At 67.4% G+C, this 12,733-nt stretch overlaps 1 protein-coding gene across 3 annotated transcripts in view; it reads left to right on the top strand.

Annotated features, from left to right (window-relative positions):
- The window catches only part of GPSM1 (G protein signaling modulator 1), a 30,242-nt gene that overhangs the window by 14,513 nt on the left and 2,996 nt on the right, over nt 1-12,733 (top strand). For 2 of the 3 annotated variants that reach the window (XM_082627080.1, XM_082627082.1), the window contains exons 10-12: nt 5,380-5,450; nt 6,285-6,464; nt 12,378-12,534. In XM_082627080.1, coding sequence (XP_082483206.1) covers nt 5,380-5,450; nt 6,285-6,464; nt 12,378-12,534 — 408 coding nt within the window. The remainder of the gene's footprint in view (nt 1-5,379; nt 5,451-6,284; nt 6,465-12,377; nt 12,535-12,733) is intronic. The other variant, XM_082627081.1, reaches the window with a different exon arrangement.

Below are 12,733 nucleotides of genomic sequence, written 5' to 3'. Positions count from 1 at the left end.
TCAATAAACACGGGCGCTGGGGCAGGGGGCCGCCCTGAGCTGGCCTCCCGCGCTGCCGGTGGGTACGGGGCAGGCCCTGGGCAGGGAGTTGGCTGCCCCTCCCTCCCAGCCCACACAGTCCCCAACCCGTGGTTCCCGAGTTCTCAGAGAGTCCAGCCCCAGGCCCCTCATGGCTGTGTTCCCGGGTCACCCACCTTCCCCAGCCTCCAAAGCCTCCAGGCCCGCCCAGGACAAGGCTGGGAAGCCATCCGACTGTGGTGTCAGGTCTCCGGGGTTCTGTGCTGTAACGCTCTTGGGTTTGGGACAATGGCCTGTCCTGGAAGATGGGGGCACCCGTCACCCTCGCTCAGAGGCTGAGACGGAAGGGAGGAAATGGGCTGCCGGGACCCTCAGCCACCCTTGTTTTGGGGGTGCTGTAGCCGGTGGGGATGGGGTGGGGTGTGGCCGCCTTCGCTCCCCACGCCCCCCGGCACGTGCAGGCCAGTGTCTGCCCTTTGGGCCGGGGTTTTCTGAGGGTGGGCAGCTCCGCCCAGAGCCCCTGGCACGCCTGGCCCTACCAGGCCACCCTCTGGGAGCCCCAGCGGCAGGTGGGGGCAGGGCTGAGCCCGACGTCTGGAAAGGCTCCCGCGGAGGCGCGGCCCAGCCCTGGGCTCTCCTGGTGTTTTCCTTCTTCTCTGAGCTGAGGAAAGGGGGGCACAGGGTGGGCGCGGGAACAAGGCAGCTTCTGTCCTCCCCACGCCGCCTCTTCTGCTCTGCCCCGGGCCCAGACCCTTCCCAGCCGGGGCCCCAGGAAGCCTCCTCCCACCAGGCTGCCGGCCCCGGGCCGCCAGCAGCCGCTGGGAAGAGGCCATCCTCCTGGGAGGACGGTGGCCGGGACGGCCTCCCGAGGCCCGTGGAGGCAGGTCTGGGGGCCCCGGCCCTGGGATGCAGCTGCTGGAGGTGGGCCAGCGCCCTGAGTCTAGGCGGCCCTGGAGAAGAGCCCTGCTTGGAGGAGACCCCCGATCGGGTGAGCCCGGACGGGCAGGGCCTGTGGTGCGGGCCACGGCAGGGCTTTCTGCAGGGACGGCATCATTCCTTCATCCGTTCGTTCACTCGTTCTTTCGGGGCGTACTGAGCGCGGGTGGTGGGCCGGCCCGGTTTCTAGAAAGCCGGGTGCCTGTCTTCTGGAAACTCTCCCTGGGGTGCGGGGGTGGGGGCGTTGCATATCCAGAGCCTGGCAGTGGGGGGCGGGGGGGGCGAAGGGGGCCAAGTGAGCCCCCAGAGGGCCCTTAACCAGCCCTGGCAGAGGAGCATCTCCAGGGGAGGAGGGAGGCCCTGGGCTGGGTCAGGGGGGCAGGAGGGAGCCGGTGGGTGTGGCCATTGTGGTGGGCGTGGCCTTGAGTCACAGGTGTGGCCTGTGGTGGGCCGTGGGCCTGGGGGTGGCTGGCACTTTTTGCAGCTGGAGGACCCAGAGCCTGGCTGGGTTCAGTCCATGTGTTACCCTCATGGCCCTCGCTGCCCCCACCCCAGCTAAGAGGTCCTAGGGTGAGTCTGGGTGGGCGGGGCACCTCCCTGCCACTGCTGCCTGGGTCAGGGTCAGTCCTCCCAGGGTACTTGCTGTGCCCACCCTGCCTATCCCAGGAGGGCACCGGGCAGGGGCCCATGCTGGATGGAGGTCCCGCTGCGCCCCCTCGACACGGCAGCACGGTCCACGCATAAGATGGGGAGTTGGCGCTGAGCCCCACGGGGCTGCCTGCTTGTCCCCTCTGGTGGACGTCCCTCTGCCTGCCTACAGGGTGTGGACTGCCCTGCCCTCCCCCACTTGGCTGCTCCTCAGTCCCTTCACCCTCTGTGCCCTGCTCAGGGCGTCCTGGGCCCAGAGCAGCAGGAGTCCCGGGACACCACGTCCAGCCACCTTGGGAGGTTGGGATGTTCGTGGTGTGATGTCTGAGCGGCTGCTTAGGCTGTGGGCTCTGGCCCTGGCTCCGCATGTCCTGGTTGGCAGACCAAGCGGCGACCTAGCTGTGCCTCAGTGTCCCCATCTGGGAAGCAGGCCCACTGGTCATCTTGGGAAGAGCACCTGGCAGGGACAGGGGCACAGCTCATGTCCCCAGGAGGGCTGACGATGCAGACACATCATTGTCCATCTGTGCACTCAGCAAGTGGCCTGCAGCCCAGCCACGTGCCAGGCACCTGTGATGGGCAGATCAGGGCCATGGGGCCACAGGGGCCCTCATCTGTCCTTAGGTCTGACTCTTCTCCGGCCACTCTCAGCTGGACCCTCTTGGGCTCTCCAGGTGAGCCTGACTTGCTGTAACACCTGCCCTGTGCAGGCACGCCTACAGCCCCAACTCCCCCTGTCCTGACCTGGCTCTACCCCTCTGGGCTCTGTGGCCTTGGCCAGGTGGTCACCCTCTCTTGAGCCCCTGTGTCCAAAGTCCTGGGAGGGTGGCTAGGACCTCTTATGCTGGCAATGGCCCGGAGGGGACAGCGCATGAAACTGCCCATGGGGCCTTACACGGTAGGCACTCAGTAAACACTAGCTATTCATTCCTTAAAGCACCTACTGTATGCTAAGCCCTGTCCAAGCTCTAGGGCCACAGCAGTGATAAATGATAAATGTGCGGAAAGAGAATCACATGTTACAGGTGCTCTGGGGGCTGGTTAGGAAAGTTGGGTGGGGCAGGGTGTAGCCAAAAATACAGCAGCGGGTAGCAGCTCGAGCCCCATAACAAAACCCCACAGACTGGGTGGCTTAAACCATGGACGTTTATTTCTCACAGTTCTGGGGGCTGGATGTTCCAGAGCGGGGTGCCAGCATGGCGGGGTTCTGTGAGGGCCTCTTGGTTTACAGATGGGGTGGGTGGGGTGTGGGGGGAAGAGAGCGAAGGAGCTCTCTGGGCTCCTCATGTGGGCACTGATCCCATTGTGAGGGCCCCACCCTCATGACCTCAGCCAACCCTAATCATATCCCCAGGCCCCACCTGCTGTACCATCACATTGGGGTTTGGGGCTTCGACAAACGAAATCTGGGAGGGTGCAGAATATTCAATCTATAAGCGACGTTTGAGTGAAGACTTGAAGGAGTGATGAGAGGGAGCCCTGAGCCTGAGAAGGAGCTGCAGTCCTAGTGGAGGGAACAGCCTGAGGCAGGAGGGACCCCGCCGGGGAGGAGCCCTGGGCCCTTGTGTAAGCCCCACCCTCACAGCAGCGGGGCCCTTGCAGGTCCAGCAGCAGAGGAAGATCTAACCCAGATCCTTGGGACATCTCTCTGGCCCCTGCATGGAGAGGGGACCACAGGGCAAGGCTGGGCAGGGAGGCAATGGGGCTCGGGGGCTCGGATTCTGGGTCGGCCCTGAAGGTGGAGCCACCAGGAGTAGGGAGTGGACATGAGGTAGGAGGCCGGGGGCACCAGGCCGGGCAGCTGGAAACCAGTGGGTGGTGGGGACAGAGGACGACGAGGTGCCGCACAGGCCAGGCGTGGTGCGCAGTCCTCGGGAAGTTTCCAGGCCTGATTCTGGGCGGGCGGGGCAGGAAGCCAGCCAGTGGTGCCTGAATGCCCCCAGTCAGGGCGGGCTCAGCTCAGGGACCGCTGGAAGCTCTGGGTTCAGAACGCGCTCTCCAGACAGAGGACGCATTTAGCCCGGCCCGGAGGGCCTTCCGCCCGCTGTCCACATGGGCCGTTAGGGACCCGCCCTGGAGCCGGGCGAGGGCTGCATCTCAGAGGGACCTTTCATGGTGGAGGGCCAGGCGGGGCAGGAGCAGCTGTGCGGGGCCGGGGCCCAGCGGACAGGGTCGGGCAGCGAGTGGGGCCCCTCGCTGGGGCGGCAGGAGACGGAGCAGGGCTGTTGCAGGCCGGGGGTGGGGTGGGGTAAGGGCCGCCAGGCGTGGGGTCCCCAGTCCTTTGGTTCGGGGCCAGTTCCTTCGTTTCCTCCTCAGAGCTGCCTTCCTCGTGACGCTGGGGGTGGGCGGGGGGACCCAACCCGACCCCCCTCTTCTCCTCTCCTTCACCTGTGGGTGGGCCGTGTGCCCCGAGGCTGCGCCCCTCTGGCTCGGGGCCTGGCAGAAGCCTGCCAGCCGGGGGCTATTTTCTTCGGGGAAGGGGGAGGGGGGTGGGCAATGGCAGGCCTGCATGACCACCACGGCCAACCAGTGGGACAGGGGGCCGTCAGCTGGCCCGGTCCTGGGGGAACGCTTCCAGGAGCTGCCTGGCTGCCACCTGGTCGGGCCGCTGTGGCCACTCCTCCCCAGCTCCCGGGACAGCCGACGCCCGTCCAAGGATCATTGCGTCCCCACCTCAGACTGGCACGTTTCTCAGCCTTAGGAGGGCAGGGGGACGGCGTGTGGCTTCCTCAGGGCCTGGGGCCAGGACAGGGAGGAGGGCACGGCCGCCGTCGCCAGCTGCCCCAGGCCACCTGCCCAGCTAGTTCTGGTGAGGCTCTGGATGTTTGCTTTGGGCCGGTCTGAATGCCTGAGCGCCAGAGCCGGCTCCCTTCTGGGGACCGTGTCCCAGACAATGGGTGTGGGCCCAGAACCCAGGCCAGGCCAGGTGGAGGGCTCCCCACCCACCCCTCGAGGCCGCTCGCTGTGGCGTGTGCACCTGGCCGCAGTGAGGGGCTGGACAGGGCGGGCTCTGGGTCCAGCTCCCCACGCCGCACCGTGGGCGTCCACAGAGCAGCTTAGCTTCACGATCGGAGCCGCGGGCGGTGGGTGCTGGCGGTGGGGATGGAGAGCGAACCGTTGCATCCACGGCCGCAGCTCGCTGGGCGCCCGAGACGCGCCAGGGGCCATGAGATGCTTTCCAGACCCCCTGCGCTGTGGGCAGTGTGTCCGCCGGCACCATCTGACGGGGGCGGGAGGGGTGGGCGTGGAGGGGGCTGAGCTCCGCAGGGTGGGTGACCGGTCCAAGGCCAGTGGTGCTGAGACGCGGCCCCCAGGGTGTCCACTGGCGCCGGAGGCCTCGGTCATTTTGCCCACCGTGCTTCCTGGCCTCGCCAGGCCCAGCCCTCGGGAGAGTTCACTCAGCCCGCCCCCCCCACCCCCGAGGACCTGGGCTGCCCCGGTGTGGGCGGGGTGGGGGTGGGCAGGCACAGGGTGTGGGAGCAGCGGAGCCAAGGCTGAGGCCCGTGGCTGTGGAGACGCAGGAAGAGTGTCCGAGGAGAGGGACAGTGGAAGCGACGGCGAGCAGGGAACTGGAGCTAAGGGGGGCAGGGCACGGAAGCCAGACCCCACCTGGCCCCTGCGCAGTCAGCCCCACCTGGATGCCTGCGTGCTTGTCCAGCCGGGGGTGCGGCGGTCGTGCAGAGGCCGCGTTGGCCCCCACGTGGGCTGGGAGGTGGGAAGCTCGTGACCCTCGAGGCCCGGGGTCGGCGCCGGCTGACCGGGCCTGCTGCCTTGCAGGGGCCAGGCCCAAGAGGACACAGAGGCTGAGCGCGGAAACCTGGGACCTGCTGAGGCTCCCGCTGGAGCGGGTGAGTGGGGCTCAGGGCGGGCGGCCGGGGGCACGTGGGGGCAGGTGGCAGCCAAGCGACAGCCGCCTACAATTAGAAGCAGAGCGTGGGCAGCGGGACACTGAGGCCGGCGCGGTGTTTGCCGAGCCGCCAGCACCCGCCGGGGTTCCTGTCTGCGTCGCGTCCCTGCCAGATGTGCCCCTTGCGGCCCAGGACCCTGGACGGGCCACGTGCCCAGAGAGAGCCCCAGGAGACCCCGCAGCGCCGGTGGCTGCTCCCTTCCCTCTCAGCGTGGTCCCGCCCCCCGGGCCCCGGCTCCTGACATGCCGGCCCCCGTGTCCTGGCCGGTCCCCATCCCTGTCCGCCCCCTCCTCCCTCGGACTCTGCTCCAGGGGGAGGCAGGGCCATTACGGGTGGGGCAGCGGGGGCTTGACAAACCCCAAACAGGTTTGGGGGCCCTGGGGCCGCTCTGTACCTGCCGGGGTGGGTGCTGCGTGGCCCAGGAGCAGTGGCCTGACCTCTCGGAACCTCCAGTCCCTTCAGTGTACACTGGGCTCAGTTGTGGACAGCCACGGGGACCCACTGTGGGGACAAGGCTCAGGGCCGCCCACGGTCACCCATTGCTTAGTGTGGGCAGGTGGACGTTTGGGGTGGTCAGAGCCCCCCCAGTCCCCGCCCCGCCTCTCCCCGCCCCCAGGCTGCCGGCAGCTCCCTCTTCCTCGGGCCCCTGAGCACCTCCGTGTGGGTCAGTGAAACGGGGCTGCCTGCATGTGCTCAGCCCCTCCTGGGGTCCTGGGCTGGGGAGCGCTGGCGGCCCGGCCCCCTCCCACGCCCGGCCGTCCTCCCCCTCCCCAGGAGCAGAATGGAGACAGCCACCACGCGGGGGACTGGCGGGGGCCGGGCAGGGACTTGCTCCCCCTCCCCGTGAGGAGCAGGAAGTCCCAGGAAGGGCCGGACGCCGCTGAGAGGAGGCCGCGGGAGGGGGGCCACTCCCCCCTGGACAGCGCGGACGTCCGGCTGCAGGTGTCTCGCACGGTAGGCGACTTCTCCCCGGGGGCCACAGGGAGCCGCGAGGGGCTCCACTGCCCACCCTGCACAGCATCCTGCACAGCCCACCTGGAGGCCGGGCCGGGCCTCTACAGGGAGCTGAGGTCACGGCCCTGTGCTGTCCCTGGGACCTGGTGGGCACAGGGCCTGCTGAAAGCCCGGGGCACCCTGGGCAGGGACAGGGTTTACTCATCAGCCGGACGGGAGGCCTCATGTTGGAGGGGGGGTGGGCAACAGGCAGCCTAGGAAGGGTCTGCAGGACAGCTTGGGGGGTGCAGCTCAGGTCCTCAGGCCCAGCCAGCAGCCTCGTCCTGGGGACACAGTGTACAGGGGTAGACAGACAGACGGGGTCTGGTGGACAGATGGGTGGGGATGGACGGTTGAGGGGTGGGTGCACTAGTGATCGAGTAGCCGGACGGGTCTCTTGCTGCCTGGCAGGTGTCGCTCTGTGCCCAGGAGCCTGGCTGGCTTCTCCAGGCTCTCAGGGGCAGGTCAGGTACAGGGTGGGCACAGAGGGGCACATGTCCGGCCACGCCCAGGTTCAGAGGTCAGCCTGGAGCCCCCCATGCACAGAACACCTGCGTCCAAGCCTCCAAGAATTAGTTTAAAAATAGTTCCCTCCAAGGGTTTAATCAGCACCTTCCCCGCCTTTGAGGGGCGTGGGTGCCATGCTGGGTATTCTTAGCCCCAGATGGCTGCTTTGCACCTGTCTTCCCGTGAGCCTGGGGCAGCCTCCGCTGACCCCATTTGACCCCAGCCCCACTGGATGGGTCAGAGGATGGCCAGAGTCTGTGTCCGGGGAGTGGGGTGAGCGGGGGAGGGCACAGGGGCCTGGGGAGGGGGACGGGATCCCTGCTCGGGGCAGGAGGCCCCGACCCCGAGCCCAGGCAGTGCAAGGGCCCAGGCAGTGCAAGGGTGTTGCCACCAGCACAGCGTGGGCTGCGGGATCCGAGGAGGGTGGCTGGGTGTGATCTGAGGGCCCGAGAACTTGTCCTGGGGCCGGGCACGGGGAGCAGGGCTGGGCCGGCCCCAAAGGTCAGGGAGAGTCTTGGAGTCGGCCCAGCCAGAGAGGGCCTGGGCAGGGAAGGACCCCTGCCAGGGCACTGGGGAGCCACAGCGGGCTCTGGAGTAAGAAAGGCCTGCCCAGGGTCGAGCAGAGGCCTGGCCTGTGCTCATGGTCCCCACCGCCCAGCTTCACCCAAGACCATACTTACCAGGTGACGGCGGCGTCCATACCCACACCCCGTTGTTCATGCTGTGAAACGGGGGCCGAGCGAGGGGGGCAGCGCCTGCACCCCAGCTGCCTAGGCCCCCACACACCCCGCCCTGCAGCAGGGAGCGCAAAGAGAGACTTGTCTTTCTGATTCTCTCGCATCCCTAAGTCACACCAGCCACCCCGCACGAGGGCTGTTTTGGAAGGCTTCCCAAAGAGGCAACCGAGGCAAAGCCGTACACCCCACCCTCCCATCTGGGGGCCTCAGAGCCTTGGGCCCCAGAGGCGGGGCCCGGGGAGGTGAGCCAGGCCCCCCAGACGCACTGTGGCTGCCACGGGCGGAGACCAGCACTGCGAGACCCCTTGCCTGTCCCATCTGTGAGTTCTGGCCCAGCAGTGTCCCTGTAGCTGCAGTTCCGGGACCTCTTCTACCAAATAGATGGCAGTCAAGGTTCAGGCTTGCCACGTGTGCCTTGTTTACAGCAGCCCTAAGGGGAAAACCGAGGCTCAGGGTACGAAAGAAATGGCTCGAGGGCGTCCAGCTAGGAATGGTAGGGCTGGGGTTCCTAGGCCAGGGTCAGCTCCTGGCACCCATAGGTTGGCCCCCATAGAGAACACGTCAAGGTTTCGGGCCATGGTGGTGTCTTTGGAGAAAGTTCCTACAACAGGGTTCTGAGCCTGGCCCCAGCTGGAGGCCTGGACCCCGATGGTAGGTTGAGCCCCCGTGCCCACCAGGGCACCCAATAGGAGGCGTCCTCAGAGGGCCAGTCCCAGGCTGCTGGTGGTGGCCGTGTCCCCAGGGCTGTGATGGAAGGGGCCGGCAGCTCTGAGCCCACTGTAGAAGGAGCAGGACAGAGAGGGCCCTAAGAGGGGCCTCTGGTGTCCTTGCCGGGACTACCCAGATGCCTCGGGTGGTCAGCTCCTGCTGGCTCCAGGGCCGGGCTGACGCTGACTCCACGACCTCCCAGAGCAGGAAAGGGACACCCAGGCGGCAGCAGGAGGCCAGGGAGGGCACTGTGGCCGAGGCGCTTTGGTCTGGGGCCAGGCAGAAGCCAAGGGGGCTACTGTGTGGTGATGCGGCTCTGCAGGGGGTGAGGGTGTCAGGCCACGCGACCATTGAGGCCCAGAATGGTAAAGGACACCGATCCGTCTGGCTCCTCTCCGGGCTGGGCAGGAGGCCGGGGCTGCTCTCAGAGAGGAAGTGCTCCCCAGACAGGTTTCATCCCCTCGCCCTGCTGCTGTGACTGCCCACAGGCTCTGTGCTCAGGGAAATCCATCTCCGAGTGTTTACGGAGATTGTGTGTGTGTGCGCGTGTGTGTGTGCGTGCGTGCGTGTGCGCCCGGCGCGGGTGGGCGGGGATGGGGAGGGGCCCTCGCCCTGGGTCCTATTTAAGCATCAAGCTAAGAGGGCCTGTAGGTCTCTGCGGTGAGGCGGCACCGGGCACTGCAGGCAGGGCAGTGGCACAGGGGCCTTGGCGTCCTGCCTGGGCTCCACGTGGCCCAGCACCCAAATCCACTTGGCTGCTGGCAGACAGGGCTGCGGATCCGCGTGAGTGGGGGGTCCCTAACACGGCTGGAGGCTCACGGCCTGTCGGAGCTGGACTTGAGCGCTCCTCCTGGGGGGCCGGGGCGAGTGGATGGTCAGCCGGCGGGCAAGCAGTCAGCTTCCCAGCAGCCTCGCCCGGGCCAGTTCAGTGGGGGTGAGTCCTGTGTGTTGATCCGTACTCACCTGCCTTCGGACGTCCCCATCCTGGGCGGCTCGGGGGCCAGGGCAGCCGCAGCCCTGAGGAACTGGCCAGGCCGGCTGGAGGGGACAGCCGGGCCTGGAGGATGGGAGAGCTTGCGCGACCAGGGCTGGCTCCTTCTTCCCGGGGAGAAGATGGGCTGAAACCCCTGCGGTGGGAATGGAGTGGGCCTCAGGGAGTTCTGACCTCGGGCGGAGGGAGCCCTAGTCAGGCAGAGGAGGGGGGAGGGAGCGTGGGGTGGCCTCCAGGTCCCCTGAACGTGTCCTACTGGGATTCAGGCCAGTGTCCTGAGCAAGGGGCGTGGGCCTCCGCCTGTGCCTGTGGTCCCAGGCCAGCAGTGCCCTGCATGAGGGGGCGCCCACCCTTCACAGGTGGCCCTGGGCTCAGGGACGGTGAGAGCTGCCAGGCCCCGGGCCAGTCCCAGGTCTCAGGCTGGGATGGCTCTGGCGCAGCGCCTCGGGAGCTTGTCTGGACGACCGTGGCGGGGCCCTCAGGCCAGCCCTGGCCACGGTGGTGATGGCTCCGTGAGAGGCCTACAGCAAACCCCCCTCTCCTTCAGGTGCCTCTCTTGAGCCCAAGTTGCAGCCCAGGGGAGGCTGGAGGAGTGTGGGGACACATGCGTCCAGTGAAGTGGGACCTCCAGGTCACACCTTTCCTGGGAGGGGCCTGGCTCCATTCACCTGGCCTATGGTTCACCTGGGAGATCCCAGCTGGGGCCAGATGCTGGGCTGGGGGCGGGAGCAACAGCTGCCCCTGCAGTGGGGTGGTGCTGTGCTCACCCCACACCTGGCGGAGCCAGGGGCCCCCCAGCCTGCGAGCAGAGCCCACGAGCGCCTGGGGGAGGCACCTGTCCGTCGACCCCACCAGTTCATGGGTTGACGCTGGTCCCCAGCCACTCTCTGCCGGGCCTGCAGGTCCCCAGGAGGCCAGGACTAGGTGCAGCCCCCTGGCCAAGGCCCCTACGGGCCCCTCAGCACCGGCTCTCCCCTCCCTCCAGGTTTCCTGGGCACCACAGGAGAGCAGGGCTCTCAGGTGGATTTTGAACCCCCAGCTCCAGGCTTGGCTCTGGACCTGCCCTGGCCAGGCAGGGGGTGGGGAGGTGCGACCCAAGAGCCTGAGCCCAGTGGGGTCTTCTCCGAGCTGTCACCTGCCGGCACAGGTCGGTGGGACCACCCGCTCGGCTGCCCCTCCCTCCCTGCCCACGTCGGCCAGCGGGTCCTCCCGGCCTTCGGACGCCTCACTGCCCCACGGCCTGAGCCCAGCTCGAAGCAGCCCTCACTGTGCTCTGGGAGCCCAGGCTGGGCCAGCTTCCAGGGCCCCAGTCTCCTCTGTGAAACGGGCTGGTGACGGGTTGTCGGGAGCTCTGGGGGCCGCGCAGTTCAGGCTCTGAGCGACGAGGCGGCCGCCAGCCAAGAGATGCGCGGGCCAGGGCTGGGCAGGGCTGGGCAGGGCTGGGCAGGGGGCACCAGCTTCCGAGGAGGGAGGGAGCGGGGTGCCGGTTAGTACCCGAAGTGTCCTCTGGAAGCCACTCCATCCAGCCGTCAGCCCGCAGGGCCCTGGACCAGGCCTGGTGAGGCTGGCGCGGGGGGGGTGGGCCTGCTCTGGCCCTGCCCTTTGGGCAGCCCCTGAGAGACCACGCCCTCCATGGAGGTGTGAACTGAGGCCACCCTGCCAGTTGGGACTCAGCCTGACCCAGTGACCTGGTCTCACCCTACCCCACCCACTGCCTCAGAACTGCGGCCCTTCCCCCCATTCTGACCCAGCAGTGGGACTTGCCCGGGTCAGCTGGCTTAGCCCAAGGTCAGCCCTCCCCGTTGCCCAGGCTGCACACTTAATGTAACTTTTAAAAAGAATTTTATTTATTTTATTTTATTTTTTTGGTTGCGTTGGGTCTTCGTTGCTGCACGCGGGCTTTCTCTAGTTGCGGTGAGTGGGGGCTACTCTTCGTTGCGGTGTGGGGGCTTCTCACTGCGGTGGCTTCTCTTGTTGCGGAGCACGGGCTCTAGGCACGCGGGCTTCTGTAGTTGTGGCACACGGGCTGAGCAGCTGTGGCTCACGGGCTCTAGAGCGCAGGCTCAGTAGTTGTGGCACACGGGCTTTGTTGCTCCGCGGCATGTGGGATCTTCCCAGACCAGGGCTCGAACCCACGTCCCCCTGCCCTGGCAGGCAGATTCTCAACCACTGCGCCACCAGGGAAGCCCCCAGGCTGCACACCTATGCTCACTGAGGGCATCTTCCAGAGCCCCTGTGGTCCAACCACCAACCCAGGGCCCCCAGCCTGGCGTCCTGGCTCTCCCCAGCCATCCAGAGCAGACCCTGGCCCACCACACTCCCCCCTCGGCCAGCACGCAGAGGGAGGGGCTGGGGGATGAGAGCACTGTCTCTCTAGCCTGGCCCGCGCACAACTGCTATCCTCTGGGGACCTTATAAAACTGTCCAAACCCCACAAGGGGTGGGACTGGGAACACAGAAGCCCTCACCTCCCCCAGTTCGGACTCCTTGCCTTTGGTGGTATGACCTGACGTTGCTGGCACCTCTGGGTGCAGCATCACCGCTGCCAGGGCCCTGGCACCCGCCCCTTCCCGTGTGCGTAACGAGCTGCCAAGGGCCTAGTCACTCGCTCGTTTATTTGTTTAGCAGACACTGGTGAGTGCTGTGCTGGGTGCTGGGGCTCCAGAGGTGCACAGGCACGGGTGGCACTCACTGCAGGCGGCTGACACAAGTGCCCAGTAGGGGCCCCTGGGGGGCACCAGGGAGGAGAGAAGGGGAGGCGGTGGTGGTGCTGGGAGCGGGAGGGGCGGGGGCGGAGAGGAGGGTGCTGACCTCGGCCCAAGCCGAGCAGCCACTCACCTGTGTCTGGGGGTCTGTGAGGGGCTGGTGAGCACAGCAGGGCCACCTGTGGCTGGCCCAGAGCCAGCACTGACTGCCCGTCCCGCCCCCCAGAGCATCCCCCGGGCCCCATCCTCCGACGAGGAGTGCTTCTTTGACCTGCTGAGCAAGTTCCAGAGCAGCCGCATGGATGACCAGCGTTGTCCCCTGGAGGAGGGTCAGCCCGCGGCCGCTGAAGCCACGGCTGCCCCCACCCTGGAGGAGAGGATTGGTGAGCCCGCGGGGGCCGGGGCCGGTCCCCTCCCTCCGCTGCAGTGTTCTGAGGGCGGGGCGGACCAGCTGCGAAGTGCCCCCTGTCACCGTGAGCCCCATGTCCCCGCCTTGCCCAAAGCTGCATCCCGGGAAACGTGTAATCATCCCACCCTCCGGAACACACCGTGTCAGGGCGCAGCGGTCTCGGAGCGGGTGTG

Source organism: Mesoplodon mirus, assembly GCF_964341445.2.
Source record: "Mesoplodon mirus genome assembly, chromosome: 1".
Classification (NCBI taxonomy): Eukaryota; Metazoa; Chordata; class Mammalia; order Artiodactyla; family Ziphiidae; genus Mesoplodon; species Mesoplodon mirus.
Note: the sequence above shows the minus strand (reverse complement) of the source record. Positions and strands in the feature narration are given on the sequence as shown.